The 19,696-nt window shown below is 36.6% G+C and overlaps 1 protein-coding gene across 13 annotated transcripts in view; it reads left to right on the top strand.

The window, feature by feature from the left end:
* NFIA (nuclear factor I A) overlaps positions 1 to 19,696 on the top strand; it is a 392,763-nt gene that overhangs the window by 1,691 nt on the left and 371,376 nt on the right. For 11 of the 13 annotated variants that reach the window (XR_014261496.1, XM_082453615.1, XM_082453621.1 and 8 more), the window contains one exon: positions 4,526 to 5,057. Coding sequence is in view for 12 of the 13 variants with exons in the window: in XM_082453615.1 (XP_082309741.1) it covers positions 4,526 to 5,057 (532 nt within the window). In the remaining variant the exon portion in view is untranslated. Of the gene's footprint in view, positions 1 to 498; positions 3,452 to 4,525; positions 5,058 to 19,696 lie in introns of those variants that run through there. The other 2 variants (XM_082453618.1, XM_082453623.1) reach the window with 2 other exon arrangements.

The raw sequence follows: 19,696 nt of genomic DNA, 5'->3' as shown, positions 1-19,696 counted from the left end.
GGACACGACTCCCCCCCCCCCCGCCCCCCCGCGCCGCCGCCGCCGCCGCCACCGCCACCGCCACCGCCACCGCCGCCGCCTCCCGCTGCTGCCGCGCGACTCGGGCCGCCCCGCGCACAGGACGGGGGCAACTTTTCCCTCCGACCTAACTGGGAGCGTGGGTCTCTCTCGCCCCAGCGCCTCTCCTTTCCATCCCTCCCTTGTCTGCACCACCCCCAGGCAAAATATTGCTACTTCACGGCCCCAAGTTTGGTCCCTTTTGAATATATTATTTATTTTCTTTGAGCAAAAGGCATGAAGTTAAAGTGATTTTGCGCTAAAATTTTTTTGAAGAAAAGTGTGAGCCTTCATACTGTTTTGGTACATTGCGATCTGACCATTAATCACCTAGATGAAGTTTGTATGCTTCATATAAAATGTTTATTCACCACTCCCTTCAAAAACCTGCTACCACCTCTTGCTTTCATTTAGCAGGAGATAACGGTTTAACCGGAATACTTTCTGGAAGACTAAAAAGTATCCATAGTTTCTTCTCTCCTCTCTAGTTTCTGGATTTATTTCCCACATGACATGCCTTCTTATTGCAATATCTAACAGTCATCTACTGGCTATTTGATCTCAGAAGACTCTTAAATGCACCTTTTATGTTGAAATGGTCTGTTTGGGATTTAGGCCTAGCATTAATAATGGATAGCAGTTGCTTTTAGTTATTGTAAAAGTTTTTTATTTTTCCCTAACAAACTTCCAAAGTTCCTATTTTAGTAACTCGTGGAAGTATGGAATGAAACTTTTCCAACCAGTTTTGGCAAGGTTCACAATTGCATATGGATAAGATGCAAAGTGTAAGATAATTTGAATGAGTTATGACTACAGTGAAAATGCTGAGATTCAAAGGCTGAAGTTCTAGCTGGCAAAAGTTTGCAACACGTAGAACTGGTAGATAATACCAGTGTGCTGCCCTAGTGGGGAAGGACCTTAGCAGACACATTAGCGTCTTCGCCAGTGAGCTCTCAATAGATAAATTTGTATTTTGGGATGGTGCATATATGAGGATACCTGTGTACCCATGCAGGCCCAGGGCATAGTCAGGTATTTAACAAAGTTGGATTCTCTTGGTTCATGAGCTATTATCACATTAAGAAAGTTTTTTTTGTTTTTTGTTTTTTTTTTAAACCTATTTGGCAGTGACATTTAGTAGGCCTTCTTCTGGAAACACCACTAAGAGAAACACTTACTTAGTGTAACAGTTTTTAAAGAAAATGTATACTAAATAGTGAATGAGGGCCATATATTTTATGAGTTCTTCTTTTAGAAATTGATTCACAATTTATTTAACTTGCCGGAATATTTATAAAGCTTTAGAGCCAGTTTTAAAAAGAAAAACTTAGGTAGTTTATTGGTCATTAAAGAAAGTCCAGTAAAGCACAGTGATAAAAATTACTCTAAATGAAAGAATAAAATCCATATACGTGTGCAATTTTTAAAAACTTTATCAGGAAAATTCCAGACATCGTATTTTAATCCATGTGGGCACATCTTAACCAAATCATGTACCTGGTCATAGACTGGTAACAGTAGAAATTTTATAGGTGAACCTTTGAAAGAAGTAGTTCCAAAAATATCAGCATTCCGTGGTTCCGAAACTTGGCTTACTTACAAACAGATGAACGTTGAAGATGCTGATTCAAAGTCCTACCACTTTTGAAACAGGTTTTCAGGTTTGTTTTTATTGGTGGCCCATAACTTTCTCACTGAGTACATACGTAAAATATTCTTTGTTTTCTCTTGAATATTTTGAAATATTATATAGCTTATGGCGATATGTGCAACAACATGCTTTATAAGGGCATACTGTTTTGTTTTTAAACTAATTTATTCTGTGCCTGGGCATTTCCTGCAAGTGAATGATATTCTTTAGTTTTGATGTTCTGGAATATTTCTAATTGTGCATTGAGAAATATAACTAGCACTTTCCTTGTGCATGTGAGTAAGAGTCATACAAAATATTGTGCACTTTTATTGGCACATTCTTAAAACCTTTGGGGAGTAATAACTTGTAAATACTTTTGATGTAAAACTGGGGACTTAGATTATTCTTAATGATTAGTTGACATAGTTGGCCTCATTTAAGGATTTTTATGATGAGATATATGGGCAGTTGGTTGGCAGGTAAACAAAATCCTTTTGAACACGAATGCACGCAGTTCGCAGTTCTCTGAGAAGCATATTGGGAGTATCTTCGAACACTTAAATGTCACATTAGAAGGTTTATTTTAAATGTTTATCATCATTAATAAAGCTCTTTAATAAGACAAGGTTTTGACCTAAATATGAATTGTTTGGAGCTAAGTTATTCTTTGCATTTTAAAATGGGGCTGAGACTTTAAAATGAAATCCTCATTTTGGTGAAAGCTCACTTTGTAGTTAAGGTAGACTCCGGGCGTTCTTTGCATAATTCCACAGAGCCTTGGTCCCTAGCATGTCTTGTGTATATAAGAAAATCAGTCAATGTGAAGGACTGTTTCAAACTCCAAATTTATGTATTTTAGAGCATTTCAAGGATGAGCTCAGAATTTAGTAATGTTTAAATGCTTTGCAGTTTGGCGTATACCTTATAGATAAACTGTGACTTGAAAAATGCTCCCCCCACCCCATTTCTCTCTTCTAAAGTACGGCAATAGGAAAGATTCTCAAACAGCAGAAATTTTAAAGTGCTAATGGTATATGGGGAAGAATAATAGAATTCTCATATTTTTCTCTGTTTTTTCTCCACTTAAAGAATGCACATGTGTTGTGAAAGCTGACTTCTCTTTTGGATTCTTTTATTGAAAAAGAGCAGTTTTCAAACCTAAACTTGAAATACGGAGCCTGAAATTTGTTGAGAGAGGGAAAAAAAATGTCGATTATTGAAATGATTTAGTGTGTATTATATTAATATAACCTTACTTAAAAATAAACAGTCATATGTAGTGTTTAAGTGATTGATTATAACTTACAATATTTTAACAGGCTTGATTGTTACAGTATTTCACCAATTTTAAGCACTCAGTTTATATTTGAATGTTTAAAAATTAATAATTGCTTTAATAGTAATAATATTTTGGACATTACAGTTACTTGTGCCTCCAAAATATATATTTAGATGGATATTACAAACCAAAAAAGAATGCATTTTATATTTGTCTGTCCTACACCCTTTTAAAAAAAGTCATCAAATATCTCTTTGGTTTTCTTATCCTCATTTATTTGAAAGTAAATAATTTATCTTTTGGGGGGGAGGGTTGTGCGGTGGAGAGAAGTTAAGATTAGTAAGATTAGTGTGGGTTGGTTAATCAAAAGTTAGATGTACTCAGAAAGCTTTGTGGAGTTACTGTTTAATTTTTCGTTAATTTTATATTTTTACTTCCTAAGAAAATGTCAAGTAAAAGAAGCAAGCATTTTCCATAAAACAGTAAGAAAAATGTAAATGTTTTAAATTCAATTTTATTTTCAAATTACTTGGATTTTAAGAGGCAACCATGAGGGTTTTCCGGGAGTCTCGTAAATATTGAACATACCAGGTTCCCTGTTACCCTGTGAGAAAAAGCCTGAAATATTATTTTCAAAATTTAAATGAGTATTCTGTTTTTTCGGAATGATTATTACTGAAGGTATTTCACAATCAGATCAGTAAATTGAATGTGTTTAGTTGCAACCGTGTTGTCACAGTGACGCATTCTGTTTACTATCTGGCTTGTATGCTTTTCTTTGTTTTTTTTTTCCTTTTTTCCCCGTTTTGTTTCATTTCTATAATATCAGCAATTATGTCTTGAACATAGATCTTTTATTTTAGTCCGATGAATATCAAATCCATCTCTTCTTTTGTATATGGACCTGCCAAATTTTTCTAAGTTTTTGACTAAAAAAAATTGTGTGTAACTGTAATACTTAGAAAGGAATTACATGTTACCAAAATGACTAAGAAACAGATCAGAGTCTACATCAGAGTCTACTTTTAGAGGGGAAAGTCTTTGTTTCCATTGATCGTGGAGATGATTTTTGCTCCTCGACTTCCATAAACATTGACTGGCATCTAAATGTTTAGGATTTGCCAATCTGGCCGCCGAGCCCTGGCTGTACTACAAGTAGTGAGGTCAAGGCTGGAGCAAAATTAGATATGCCTTCCTTGAAATAGGGTTAAGATTATATGTTGTTATAAACATTTCGATAAACTTCACTTACTGTCTAAAGAATCTGGGATCTAGGCCCGACAGTAGAACCTGGTACACTTCCGTGAACATAACAAAACATTTTTTACTTTTTAATGGTTTTCTTCTTTGAGATTGTGAGACATGATACCGATGGGTTTTTTTTTCCCCCTCTTGGACTTCCCATAGGGATCCCATGTACGATTTTGGTAACATAATGCTTGAATCAAATTTCAAGTGAAATAAGGATATTTTTTTTAACAGGTGAACACCTGAAGAAGCGTTGTTGCCTTTTGTTTTCATTATAGTTATATTTTTGTCTTCATTCATTTCCTCAGGATGAATTTCATCCTTTCATCGAAGCACTTCTGCCCCACGTCCGAGCCTTCGCCTACACATGGTTCAACCTGCAGGCCCGAAAACGAAAATACTTCAAAAAACATGAAAAGCGTATGTCAAAAGAAGAAGAGAGAGCCGTGAAGGATGAGTTGCTAAGTGAAAAACCAGAGGTCAAGCAGAAGTGGGCATCTCGACTTCTGGCCAAGTTGCGGAAAGATATCCGACCTGAGTACCGAGAGGATTTTGTTCTTACAGTCACAGGGAAAAAGCCTCCGTGTTGTGTTCTTTCCAACCCAGACCAGAAAGGCAAGATGCGAAGAATTGACTGCCTCCGCCAGGCAGATAAAGTCTGGAGGTTGGACCTTGTTATGGTGATTTTATTTAAAGGTATTCCGCTTGAAAGTACTGATGGCGAGCGCCTTGTAAAGTCCCCGCAGTGCTCTAATCCAGGGCTCTGTGTCCAGCCCCATCACATAGGGGTTTCTGTTAAGGAACTCGATTTATATTTGGCATACTTTGTGCATGCAGCAGGTAAGTGCAATGGTGAAAAGTCAGTCCACTTTCTCGCGTGTGCTTTTTTTCCTGATGACCCCTGTATGTGCTGGGCCATTCCCGAGCTCCCTACGGCCATGTCCACATGGACGGTGTGGTGTCCAAGGTAGACCAACATCAGAGTAGCCAGACCCTCCATTGTTTGAGGTTCCATCTTCATTCAGGTGGAAAAGCATAGCTTGGAGAGCATTCTCGCTAAGTTTAGTTCTTTTGTCAAGTAGTGTTATCAGAGGTGTTGGTAGTCAGTTATGGGATATGTTAAGTCACGTTTTTTGATGAGGGGTGAGAGAAGCCTCATAAAAACCCTTGTAAGGAAGAGTCTATTTTAACTGGCAAGGGATCTAGTTAAAAAGCATTTAGTTTGGTAGTGAGGCAATATTTTTAGTTGCTTTTCTTCTGGGAGTGTTTTTATCTACTGGGGTCTCTTGAACCCCCTAAGAAGAGGTTGGAGGTAAGATTGCTATCAAATCGCTGATCATTTATGAAGGAAAAAGAAATCACACGAGTACAAACTTAGTAGCTTTGTATTAGGAATACTTAGTGTTGTTTACAATAGCTAAAGGAAAAAACAAACCAATTCTTTAAGTAATTGATGGAAAGATTAATCTTAAAAGTAACCAAACCTGTATAGTGCATGAACACGTTGAGAAATAGATATTGATAATTGATTTGGTGAGTTGCTTGATTTGTAATAAAATTCTTTATTGTTCCAAGGCTGTTTTCAAGGCATGCTTTACCTGTGCATATTACAGCATGTAGAGTAGCATTCAGGATAAAACTATTGAGGACTGGATAAAATAATGTATTTTTACTTTGTTCCTCTCATCTTGTTTTAGACAAAAGGCTCATTGTGTTACGTGAAAGCTCAGGTCTTGTGAAACTTGTTGACTTTTTATATGTACATATCGGTCTTGCTAGATTACCTTCATGGCAGTTACTTGAGCCAGATGGAAGAAAGAAGGTTGTGGAATCCTACCAGTAGGTTGTTTTGGGGTTCATGTATTTTTTTCCATAAAGGACAGAGAAGATGTTACCTGTAAAAGTGATACTCCATTGTTTTGCAAAACATTTTCAATTCTAAAAATATGAGCTCTTAGAAGTCATCTGATATCCTAGTCTGTATTATTTTTCTCAATATATGTTTTAGAAAGAGAACTTTTGTTATCCATCCGTCCTTACATAAGAAACTGGAGAAATTTACTTTGCAAGCATGTCACATCATCATTTGCATTCTGTTGGCAGGGGATAAATGAGTATTTTAGAGGATGTGATCTGTAAGTGTTTCAAATATTTGGGTTTTTGAAAATGTATACTTAATTATAAGAAGTGCCTGTTGCTTTAGCCAGTTCTGGGTAGCGAAAACGAAAAGGTAGCACCTTTCAAATGACCTCTACACGGGAACAAGTGGCCCTTTCTTAACTCCCTGTTAACCCTATTGTTGTTACTTTATTTTGTCTATTGAAAAAGCAGAGTTAAAATTTTTTAAAAATTTATTTGCATATATAAGTGGAGAATCTACTAGGACAAGGTGCAAAAAGAGTTGTGGGTATTATATGCTTTGGGGGAGCACTCTCTAAAAATCTTGTGTTTTCATCTCTTTGATATTTGGAGAAGTAAATAACTTATAATAAATGCTGTAACGGACCAATATAAGAAATTGCAGGTGTCAGTGGGTGATGCCCATCATGGTAGGTGCTTCCTTACAAGGTAACATCAAAGCGAAATACCTGTTATGCGTTTATTGGTGGGAGCAGCATCCCTTCTAATTTTTAGATGTGAACGTTTCCCTTAGATGCACAGAGACACAGCCTTCCTCGCTCTCGCCGTTTCACGTTGGATTCTCTCTCGCCGTTGACAGTTTGTGCCTGTGCTGTGGCTCCAGATCCCTTGAGCCGTCATAGTTGCTGGTGGTTTCAGTGACCTGAAGGGTGATGTTGGTAAAACGGCAGGTAGACAGTTGCTTAGGAAAGTTAGCATCCTTATTGCTTATGAAAGATTTATTGCCAGCACTGTGGATCAGACTACCTTTCGGTTCGGTTTTCCTGCGCCTCCCAGAATCCCTCGGTCGCCTGAACGCTGGCCAAGTACAGGCCATTGGCTCTCCCTGCGCAGCCGTGGCGCCTCTGTGCGCACCAGGATGGGTCTGAGGGATGCTCAAGGCCTTTTGTCTGAAAATATCTCAAATGTGATTTAAGAGATTGAGAGACCTGTTATTTGTGGAAGGGAAGCTGCCAATACAAATAGGAGGTAGATCGGTCAACTCACATACAACTGATTTGACAAGCATCTGTTATAATGCTGAAGATTTGTAAACACTAAACAATGTTTTTACCTCCTTAAAAGTTTTGAGAACTTGCCAGTATTGGCAGGAGGCAGAGACTCTGAAATGTGCTTCAAGAAACATGCCAAAACCATTGTGGCCTTTTCACCTATAGTCTTTTTTTTCCCCTCTCTTTCTTTTACATGTATGCTTTTTTCTTCCAAAATGCCATTTTTCCCCCTTGATGGCCACAGGAAAATCCTTTTTTTTCTTTCTAAAATGCATATAATAATTATTGCTTCATGCCTCGACCTCTTCTTGGGAAGGAAGTTGAAATCTTAGAACGCACATGTAAATACTGGAAGCTACTGCAGAATCAATTGTTTTTTAAAAGCGGAGGTGATTTTTCTAAGACTTATTGAGAAGCTAAAATACAATACATAAACTGCATTCCTTTTTCTTCTCCTCTAAATCCAGGAGCATTAGAACTGTGTGAGTTTTGTGGCTGATAACCAGTAACAAGTGTAATGAAATCGGAGTGATTCCATAAGCCTGAGAATTTCATCTCATTAAAAGTATAAAAGAGTAAAACCATTTTATGCCTTTAATTTGGTCTCTCTTTGAGTCGTTCTTCCCATGTATCATATGACAACTTTGAGATATTATGGTATTGTGGTAAATGGTGTTCTTTGTGGGCGTGTAACAGTAAAGCTAATTTATGACCAGTCTTTACCAGATGATCTGTATCAGAATCTACAATATACCCGGCACGTGGCAAGGTCACAATTTAAGTTGTTAAGGTCATAACCTTAGCCACCAGGCATTTGACCTTTTAGATAAAGTTAACCTTTGTTCATTAGTAGGCACTCAACCGAGAACTTTCTGGAGAGTTTTTTTTTTTTTTAAACTGCTTCTGTATAACTTCTGGTAATGTAATCAGATTCTAGAAAGATTCTCAGTTGAGTTAGTTAAATTTTGTAAGAGGTTAGACTTTTTAAGGACTCATCTCTTGGATAGAGGTAGGTTGCTGTATCTAGGCCATAAAATGACTTTTTATAGTTATTACCTGCTGCGGGTAGAATGAAAGCTGAGGTAGCTGTGTGGAGATGTTTAAAAACTAAAATTAAACAAATAGAATTATGTTTAATTCAACAAAGGCCTTTGCTAATTTTTGAGTGGCATTAGGCCCCAAAGCTAAATCACAATGAGCATCTTCACTTTTTGCAGATGAGGAATTTTTTAAGATTGGAAATATTTTTAGTTACCTTAAAATTCACTCTGAAAGACTAATACATGACCAGAATTTGTCAGGTAGTTGCTGTAATTGCTAATTAGCCAGGGACGGAGCGAATTGAACTTGTCCTAATGGTAGCAGGAGTACTTGTTAGTTTCAGGGTAGAAAGTGAACGTGTTTGCACAGTAGTGTTTTAGTTTAATAGCTACGGATTGCTTCCATGGTCTCCCTTTACTACCTTTACTTAGTGTTGCTCGGCAGGAGTAGTAAAGGTCCCGTCGCTTACTGAAAGAGTCGCGGTGTCTGCGAAGCCTGGTGCCGGTCCTGGAAACCTGACGGCAGTGTTACTGATGACCACATTACCTGTACCATATTGTTCACTTAATTATGCTGTCCTGAACGCTCATTTCAAATTATTTACATTACTGCTAGTTCTGCTCTGATAGGCCACGTATTATTCCATTTCAGCAAAGAGAGAGAGACTCCCATTCAGGTGCATTCTAGTTGTATTTTGGCTTCGTGATTGCCATTCCTTCATATAGTAATAGAGAAAGCCGTGATATGCAGATAGACCAGATGGTCATGTTGACAGATTGAGAATTCACTTCCTGCTGCTTCAGAGCAGGTGTAAGATTAGGAGTGTCTGTGTAGGAACGTGTGTGCGCTTCGTGTGCCTGTGTGTGCACATCCAGGCTGCACACAGAGTGCGGGTTCGAGTAGGGGGAATGATTTCTTTTTTTAAAAAGCTGGTACCTTAAATACAGTGTGACTATCTGTGTAAGGTTATCAGTGCGTACCGAATAATAATTGAAAAAAAATTTAAACTGATAATGTTAAATTGTTAGTTTATATAGTTTTATGCCAAATTAATTATGATAATTTTTAAAGTTTTAGGTAACTTGCCATGTTAGTTTGTGGCAGGATTGTATATCTAAAATATATTCAGTATATTCTGTTAACAGGGTTTGTTTGTATGTGTTTACACTCAAATCTAAGACTATGCATTATTGAATTAAACTTCTTCATTACCTTAATAAACTCCTTAGTAGAAAGTTATGTAGTTAGTTTCTGTGATTTATAATAATGAACCATATTTGGAAAAAGAAGGGGTAAGATTAATATACAGTGATATTTAATGAAGACAGTTAAGTACCACCCTATCTCAAACTCTAACGTTAAACTAAAGGTGGATTTTGTGGCTGATTGATCTACTGTAACTTATTGGTATATGCACACAGTTTTATAAGATGTCATTTATCTTTCTATTTGTCTTTTAATTCTTTAAGGGGGATAGCACAATCAACAAACTTGAGATTAAATATGGCTTTTATATCCTTGAGTATTTTCTGCATAACTTGAAGATTGTAACAGTATCCTCTATTTAGAACATAGTAACAGTATCCTCTATCTAGAATGTAGTGAGGAAGATGGAAGTTGAAGGGTAGAGAGTGTAGAGGTATAGGGAGAAAGGGTGTTCTTGAGTAGAAGGGAGGTCAGCTCATTTATGGCTCAGAGGTTTGAGTGTTGGTAAGAAATTTCCCAATGCTGCTGGCTTGGATTTGCCTTGTCTGCTTTTCCACCCAGTGATGGATAGCATTAATTTGAACCTATTTAGGGCTAGTGTGGGAGAAACCACAGCCTTTGTTGTGGTCACTGCTATACACAGTAGGACTGGTTGTTTTACTTGGTTAAGGCCTCAAGCTGCTTCCAGAGGATGCAGAACAGCCTGTCGGTTTTTTAAAACTTGCACAGAAGCAGCAACAATTCTAATTGCTCACAAATGTTAATATAGATTATTGAAAACAATTTTGAGGTTAGAATAGAAGAAAAAACATAAAATACAGATTGCATTCATTGAATGTGCTAAACACCAGTTTGTTGTCATTTCAGCAATTATTTCCCCATGGTCATTTAGAGGTTAGATCTTGCTTTTAAATATATTATAAATTGTAAATCCTTGGAAGGTGATGTCAGGGGAAGGAAGAAGTCAGGTGGAGGAGGAAGAGAATGAATAAACTGGCGTGCTTTGTTAAGAGAAACATAAAACCGTGAACTTAATTGCAAATGGAGATGCTCTAAAAAGTGTTTTGGTTTAAGTAATGACTGTAAAAGGATCCCAAGCAGCAAGATATCTAGTGGAGAATTTTATAATCCATCTCACCATCATTTTTGCATAATATGCTTCAGACTAAGAGACCTATTGGGGGCTTTTGGAGTTTCTATTCAGATTGTTAGAAAGAAAAGTTTTGCAAAAATTCTTTGTAGTGTTTAGGGGTCTAGTTAGGGACACTGTGGCATGCATAAACTTGGAAAAGGGGCTATTGAGATACTCATTATTATTACCATTTTGCTTTTTAAGGGGTAACCTACAGTGCTGTCAACATTTTAGCTGTCTCCCGCCAAGGAGACAAGAAAGATAATGTAGGATAGAAATGACTGATCCAAACTTTGGTGTCCCTGAACTTACCAGAATTTTCTAGCTGCTGCTAAGATAGAAATGGCTTTTTCCCTAGGCATTTCCTAAAATATTAGAAAACAGTGCTTCATGTTTTGCTATGATAATTCCACAGGGTAAAAGTATATTTTATCTAATGGAATTAGTCTTCTTATTAATATTTTAGTGAAATAAACATGGCTTATGAGCCAGAGGAATAAGTCCACAAATGACAAATTGCTGCTGCTTTGTAGCAGAGGATGTTTTTGCTTTTCTGTTTGTAAGAGACACTAAATGAGATGAGATTGAGAGAAATAAGTTCATTTGTGTTATGTATTTTGGCGAGTGTTGTTCTGTGATATATTGCTAATCTCAATCTCAGAAATGATCAGGATGATCATAATAACTGGAGTTTGAAGTGGAATAGCTTTAATGTTTTTTGAGAACTTTAAACTCTTTGTCTTAAAACTCTTTGTCTTCATGTCTTACACATATTTTCCTAGTGGTAAATTTTGGACCTAAATCGATTGAGAGTAGAGAGAAGGAGATGGATGGAAGAAAGGAAGGAAGGAAGGCAGGCAGCCAGACAAATAACTTTATTGAGTGTCTGTTTTGCAGCAAGTACAGTCCTAAGTTTTGCCATACATTGTAGCTTTCTTTTATTTTTTTCTTTAACTTCACAGGAGTATTGTAAATAAGTAATGCACTGTCCATTTGGACAGGTGAAAATCAAGTCTCAGAGGTGCCAAGGGATTTGTGCAGAGCAAGATTAAACCCAGGCCTCCTGATTCCATATCCTATGCTTTTAAAAACAAAATTCAGATCCATTCTATATCCCTCTTTATATCCTGTTGTCTGGCGTTGGATGTCACTTAAATGGTATCACACACCCACCTTGAGTCAAAGGGGAAATAAAAAGTCAAAATCCAAACCTTTCCCACGGAGATATTTTACTGTGGAGTTTGGTTTTAGCCGCAGAATGAAGCCACACTTGGTTAGAAGAGGGAGAAATGGTCTCATGCTTGTTAGTGTTGGGGTCAAAAATCTGGAATGACTTGTTCTTTCTTGTTTTTAGAATGTAGAAGTTTAGTGAATAGAAGCATTATAACACAGGTTTAAGAATTTTTTTTTTGTAAGATGAAGTTAGATGAATTGGTTCTAGATGCTTTGGTAAGCCATTGAGAATTAAAGCAAGCATTATTATAAAAATCAGAATTGCATGTAATATTTTATTAGGTAAATTTTTATGCATTTTAAAATACGCCCAAGAGATATGTATTTCTAACGTCCTTTGATGATTAGATTTAAAAGTTTTAAATTTACTTTGTTTCCAAAAGTTCCCGTGATTATGGCTGTCTGTAATTATTTAAAAGAAAGCAAAAATGGAATTTTATTAGTTAAAATATTGTTTTTTAACTTAAAAGATAAAGGAAGAAAATTGAAAATAGGGAAAAGTTTCATTTTAATGCCCTTAAATGACTGACTGATTTATTGATGGATTTATTTAATGCCCTTATTTTCACTTCTGTAAACTTTGGCAAGATTAGTTCTTAATGACTTCAGTGCAAAAGTTCAAAGCCTCACTCAACATGAATTTTATAACTGTAAATAGAAAAAAAGATTATAATTATAACATACTACATCTATTCATTTTATATATGAATTCTTCTAGTGTTTATTTTTTTAAAAAGCTGCTGAACTGAACTTATATTGAATAAAATAGAAATGTGACTTTCTTTTTAAGTTTCTTTTTTTTAGAAATGCTAATAAATCTAAAAGTTAGTGTGTGGAGTGTCAGTCACCCCAGAAAGGGAAAACTGAGGTGTGTGATAAAAGCGATTAAATTGGAAACAAAAGAGGACTGCAATAAAAAAAAAATAGGACTCACACCCCATTGTCCTCTCCATCAGGTTCCATAATGCCTACCTTTGATGTGTCTGATGAGTGTTTCTGGTGGTCCCAATAGCTTATGAGTTTCCGAACAGAAACAATTTTCAGAGCATATATATTGATGTAAATATTTTAATGGCTATTTTTGAAATATTCTATGGGTTATAAAAGCCAGATGAAATAAAAGTAGCAATAAAACATATTTTAAAAATGAATAAGATTTAACAACTTGTACGTATGTCTGTGTAGCATCTGCCATTGTCAGGCTGTTGTCTTTGTTGCTATGGTTTGGGTGATTTTATTTCCTTTTGTAATTTTGCCAGCCCGTGATTGGCTAATGCAACATGTTCACGCTGTTGGGGGAAGATGTATCTGTGGTGAGTCATATAGCTTTATCCGAGGGGTAATTTTTGGTAGGGAAAGGTATTTGTCAGTGGATAATAGGAACTGTGGTGCTACAATATCAATTTTAATTGGATTTTTAAAATTAGGGACATATTACTTAATATGGGAAACTCAGAACTGTCTCTTCTGTGTTATGTGCCTTCCTCTTTCCTCTTCCTCTGTTGGAAGCGTTGAGAATTCTATGTATTTTAATTTTAAAGGGATTAGTTATTTAAGTTTAAGGTCCCACATAAAGTGAATATTGTATGTACAGGATCCCATCATTGCCACTTTCAAATATTCCATTGCCTTTCAAAGGAGCTGACATTACAAGTCCTTAGGTTGACAAATTCTCATCAACTTTTGTGAAAATTTTGGCTGCAGAAGGAATAAAGTCAAAAGAGGGCCATAGACAGATGGATTTCAGTGTTAAGATGACATCAAGCCCTTCTTGTGGCATTTTTAAACATTCCAAATGAATGAGGAATGGAGATGCTTACAGAGCCTACTGTAGAATAAGTAATTAAGATACTGTGCATCTGCATGTAAACCTTCGTAGCATACTATTCAGAGCTGTATGGGCTCAGATATAATAGCAGATTAACAATGAAAATCGTAAACATCTTTTATGCTGAGTATAATTCATAAATAATATTAGATATAAAAAGTGTTGATGGAAAACAGTGTATACCTGAGAATATATTTTTAGCATCAAGTAATTGGAAGTTAAAGATAAGTTGGGTTATAAACACTTAAGATGAAGTAAGGATTCTGGATAAGAATTTGGCAAAAGCTAGTCTGCATCTCTGTAGGACTGTGGCACGATTTTTGCATGGGTGCCTTTTATATAAAAATTACTGAGTTACTAAAGTTTCTGATCGATTCATTTAGTTGGCTTTTTCTCCCCTTCTTTTAAATGGTGGAGGTTCTCTTTGGGAGAGTAGTTTCAAGTAACTTCTGAGAATGAAGTCTTTGTAACTTGATGCTGTTCAACAGCATAACTATTGTTGTATGTTCCTGTCAGGGAAAGATAGTCATTGCAATACTTTTATTGTATGGCCTCTTAATATGTGGCAAGGACTTTTATTAAGAATTCTTTTTTCTTTTAAATGTACTCTTAGAAGTCCCTTACCCTCCTGACCCAATCAGGGATTACAGTGGTTTTTAAGAAGATTCAAATGAATTTTTATTATTTTCTTGGCTCATTTACTGTACAGACAAAAGTCTTATTTTTAAAAAAAAAAAAAGGCTCTGGAAACATGTATTTCAGATTTTCTGTAAAATAAAGTAGGAATAGAAATTAACAGAAAAGTGCCATCTCATTGGGCCCAGGATGTATACAGTTCTTGGAGAATGAGGATATTGCAGCTTGAAATCTTAGGGTTGAAGAACTAATTGTTCTGAAGATATGTGCCCCTCATCTCAGAAAAGACGGCAAACATGCGAAATGGATAAATGTAATCCTTTGTACTTTTACCACCTACATTTTTAAACTACAGTGACTCTGATTTCTCTAGAAAGGTCAGAGGTTTCAGACAGAAAGCTTTGTGATTCTTCAAAGAGAGACATTTTCAATTTTGCTATCTAATGACTGATTATGCATAGCTTTTAACTGTATTTGCAGTTGAGCCTCAGAGGTGCTGGGATGGGGTTGATGCTGAGTAAGTGAGGCCGGGTCATGAGACAGCGGATTTGGAGGGAGACAGCTAGATTGGAGAGGAACATAGATGCACATTTAGGGATTTGCATGTTTGGCCCTTCATTACTGACACCTTTTAAAAAGTGAGAACAGAGCAGCTGCAACAGTACATTTTGCTTTGTGCTAAAGCATTCTGTGACAGACTCTTAAATACTTTGGGCACTTGAAGGAGTTTACATAGCTGGGTGCCATTTTTTTAGGATTGGCTTTGTTGGTTTTCTAAATTGTGGATATGAGTTTCTTTGGTTTTATGTGGGTTTCTTTGTTTCTGTTTTAGTTTTCCTTTTGGACTTCTCCAAGTTTTGGAGAATTTTTCATGTTGGGTGCTAGGGGCGAGTGGAGTTGGTAGATGGCTTTTGTTGTGGTTTACTCCTGTTATTCAGGAAACAGAGGCTCAAAGAGTGTTCCTGGCTCACTCAAGGTCACGCCAATGGTAGTGGCAGAGCCAGGATGAAAGCCAGATCTGTCAGACCCCAGACTAGTCTTGTTAACCTCCATGATATTTAAGTTGGTTCTTATATATTATTTTATTAGCTCTTCATATAAACCTTACCTTTTTGGTAGGGGAGCTTTTATAATTGCCTTTATGCTGCTGAGAAACAGGCTGAGTAATGTGTCCATGGTACATGGTTAGTAAGTGGTTAGGGCTGGTAAGTAGGTCTGACCCTTTTATGGCCTGTTTTTCTCTCTCAGGTGTTTCCCAGTATATCATACTCCCTAAGCTCTGCCTTGGAATTTATGGAGGGGGCTAAAACTGTTCTCTGGGAGTACATTATAGTGATGAAAGCCATTGTTTTCTCTAAAGTTTAAAAAGTGGTGAGCAGCTAGACCTTGTCCTCGTTTGTTAATAGGTTCAGAATTTTATACCTTGAAGGAAACGTAGAGGAAACCTTCATTTTGCCGATGAAGAAACTGAGTCTATGCATCCCAGGAGCTGTGGAGATAGAAAATTCTTGTATAAGTTGAGGAGCAGTTGTGGCCTGTTGTTATCATTTGCATCAAGGTGGATGCTCTTTGGTTGGTGTTGGCATAGAAGATGTATTTGTTTGCCTTTATTGACAGTTTCCACCATGTCCTTGGCAACTCAGCTCAGCAAACATGTTTTGAGCGCTCACTACCTGCTAGGCACTGTGTTAGGTGCCAAAATACACAACTGAAGAAAATACTGGGAGACGAGTTGTTGCTATCTTAGATGAAATTTCCTCAGAAACTAAGATTTTAAGGCTTTCAATGTTTTAAAATTAGGATTCTCCCAACTAATAGCCCATATGAAGTTTTAGACATTTGCAGAACCGGTTGTTGATACTGCCTTTTTCCTGTACAATTGGTGTACATTGAGGAATTCTATCATTTGGTGATATTACTACTAAGTGTTAACTTTTTGGTTTTCTTATGTCAGAAATATCTACGTAAATGGAAAGAAAACCTAAGCAGACACAGAACAGGGCACAGGTGGTTTCTATTATTTAATAGTTCACCATAGCACGTCTTCTCTAGAGAAAGCTGGTGCACAAAAAAAAAAGTTCTACTTTTTTTTAAGGACATCCTTTGAGTAATGCTGAGGTATAAAACAGTTATAGGCAAACTAAACAGCAGGAGAATGAGGGAGTAACAAACAGAAAGGAAGGGAAGGCCTTGAGAGCAAGCTACGGTGATTTCATTTGGCAGTTGGTAGTAGTTCCTAAAACACAGCCAAGTCCCAGTAGCATAACCACTTAAATTCTCTATTTTGCTCCATCTCTGAAGAAAGGTAGCAATCTTGAGACTTTGACGTGGAAGTGGATTTTAAGTTGTCCGAGTTCTCAAGCTGCTCTGCCTTTTTTTCTCTTGTGAGAAGAAAACAGATAATGTATTAAGGGGTCCTCTGTGTGCGAGTGTGTGTTAGTGTGGTAATGGGGCAGCTGTGAGGGTCCTTTGGGAAAGTGTGTACAGATGGTGATAGAAAGGAGAAGAACTACTGCATGTCTGATAAGTGAAATACAAACAGCGACAGCACCAACAGCAATCTGGTGGTCCCAAATATTGGAAATTTTTTGTTCTCTGTTATATCTGCTTGTTGTTCAATCTGAAAGTGAAATCTGTTTCTGCAGCTATTAATATATGTGCTTTTCTTTGTATAGAGTGCAGAACAAATGATTTGTTCTGTAATTATTTTCAAAAGGCAGAAAATTTGTGTGTAACATTGAGAGTGGCATGGGATTGTCATAGAAACTCGTTCTGAACGCTGTAAATAAAAATGGTTGGGGATTAGTCACAGTGACATGGGGGACATCATGGAACGCAAGACATTTTTCTTTGTTTGGCAGTCAGTATGAGAAGTGAGGCAAACTTCATAGGGTTCATGGGATGCTAGCAGTTCATTTCTTCCAGGGAAAACCGGGTTGACTTAAGATTAAATAAACCACTTGGATACAAATATCAGAATTTACCTGATGAGTTTCACAATATCTGATGTTTCCTTTACTTTAGGAATGTCTTGTTTCCAAATAATGAAAGTTTAACAAGTTTGAAAATCTCTCTGTTTTTACTACTAATTTTTAGAATCACCCTCTTTCCTCCTTCCTTGACCACACTTTACCCACTTGTAATCCTGCATGGTATTTTTACACATCTGGCCTTAATTCTGTTTTCTTTGGTCTTCCTTTTTTTTTTCATGAAATATGAATAAAACTGAACACATTAATGATAAACAACCTTCATTAATGTTATATATTTTAAATTATATATATTCAGGTAGAATTATGAGTCTATAATTATGAGTCAGTATAACACCGTTCTGTTTTTTAATCGGTTATTTAGAGGGAAATTGTTGGAGGGGATACTCACTGTCTAACTAAGTCCAACATCTGGAAAAAGGATTGCTCATCTTTAAATTTGGAATGAATCCCCAATCGCAGATTCCCACCAGGGTGATGTTTCAATAAACTCTGATGTCTTAGCCTTAGATTCTTGAACTTTTGGAGGTAGGGGCTGAACTCTAAGAAGGGATTTCAGGACTTAAGGAACTTCGTGTTATGGGGTGACTCGTGTTTCTGACAAGGCTCCTTTCACAATGCTGTGCGTTATTGAAGGTTCTTATTTGTTATCAAGATAATAAATGCAGTGTTTAAATAAGGGCAAGGTGTATGAGACAAATGTGGGATAATTAACACGAGTAAATTACCTTTCTGGATTGAGTGAACCAGTGGACATAACTAACCTTGAAACTGGAGAGAGCACATGCAAAGACATAAATGAGAATTTTGGTGCATGGAACATATAGGGGCAACCTGTCTCCTTGCCAAGTCTCTACCCACACACTATATATATATATATATATATATATATGTGTGTGTGTGTGTGTGTGTGTGTGTGTGTGTGTATGTATATACACACACATATATATATATATGTATAAATTAATGGAGAACCTGGGTTGAACAAAACCAAAAAATGTGAGAAGCTTATAACGTGAATTTTAAAACTAGGTAACATATAATACAGTTTTTAGGTGTTCACTTCAGGACTGAATTTAAGCCTAAACTTTTTTGGTCAGAATAATTTTCCCTTTTCACTCTATCATGTTAACTGATTCTGATTTTTCACCAAAATCCAAAGCTTCATGTTAACCTAAAAGTTATGACATGTGAATAATTATAATTCTGAAAATAAAGCTTTGGTGATGCTGGACATTTATATAAAATTATATAGGCTATTTGTGTTTCCATCTGAGATCCTGGTCTTGACTTTTATCCAAACTGTTTACCTAGAAAAGATGATTTGGGGGTGATAGAGTAATATAGTCATTGCTCCAGCTTATAGGTGAGGAAATCCATCTTTATACCAATAGCCATTTATCAGGTACCTACTATGTGCTAGCTACCCTGCTAGGAGGGGAAGGAAAGGATTTTAATTTCATGCTGTTGAATTTGTGAAGAGCACAAGCTTGATTAGAAAGGAAACCCTCTCCTCAGGATGGACACACATTTGGTTTTGAATCACATACTGTCCTGCTCTGCAGGGAAAGTGTCTGTCAATCATAGCCTTATCTCTAGTGAGTATTTGCGGGTTTGTTTGTCTATCCTGGCTAAATAAGATAGATTTCGGCATGGTTACTTATCCTAAGTTGGGAGAGGCCAAGGGCAGTAGTGGTAGAAAAGGTAGATCACAATTAAGGAGCTGGGTCCAGTTATGTGTGATGAACTCATATGTTTCCCCCTCCTATCCAATGCTTCACTCTCATTAAAGCTGTTAGACCAATTTCATTAGCTCCAAAATGCACCGGCATATGTAAATCTTCTTTGTTTAATTGGAGACCTATTGATTGTAGGTAACATAAGCCTCTCTAAGGGAAACAGAACCCAACTGAAGATAAGAGTTTCTTCCCTCAACACATACAGCATTCACGATTTTCTTTCTCTAGGCATGTTCATTATCAAAACCATTCCACTGCAGACTTTCCCAGAAAGTGTTTCTGCCTGGCCCTGTTTTCATATCTAAAAGCTCCTACTTGTTTCAGCAAAGGATAATGGGAGGATTTTGACAGAATATACAGTTCTTTCTTTTTTTTTTTTAACTAAAACTTTAATAATAATGAAAAAGAAAAACTTATAAAATCATATGAAAATAATTTGCTTTAAAGAGACTGAGAATAAGTCTTCTTTTGTGTTTTCATAGACTGCTAAAGGGGACCAAATTCTGGCTGTCTTCTTTGGTGAGCAATCACCAGCAATATTCC

This window comes from Balaenoptera physalus, assembly GCF_965194825.1.
Source record: "Balaenoptera physalus genome assembly, chromosome: 1".
Taxonomy (NCBI): domain Eukaryota; kingdom Metazoa; phylum Chordata; class Mammalia; order Artiodactyla; family Balaenopteridae; genus Balaenoptera; species Balaenoptera physalus.
This window is presented reverse-complemented; position numbering and strand designations above follow the sequence as displayed.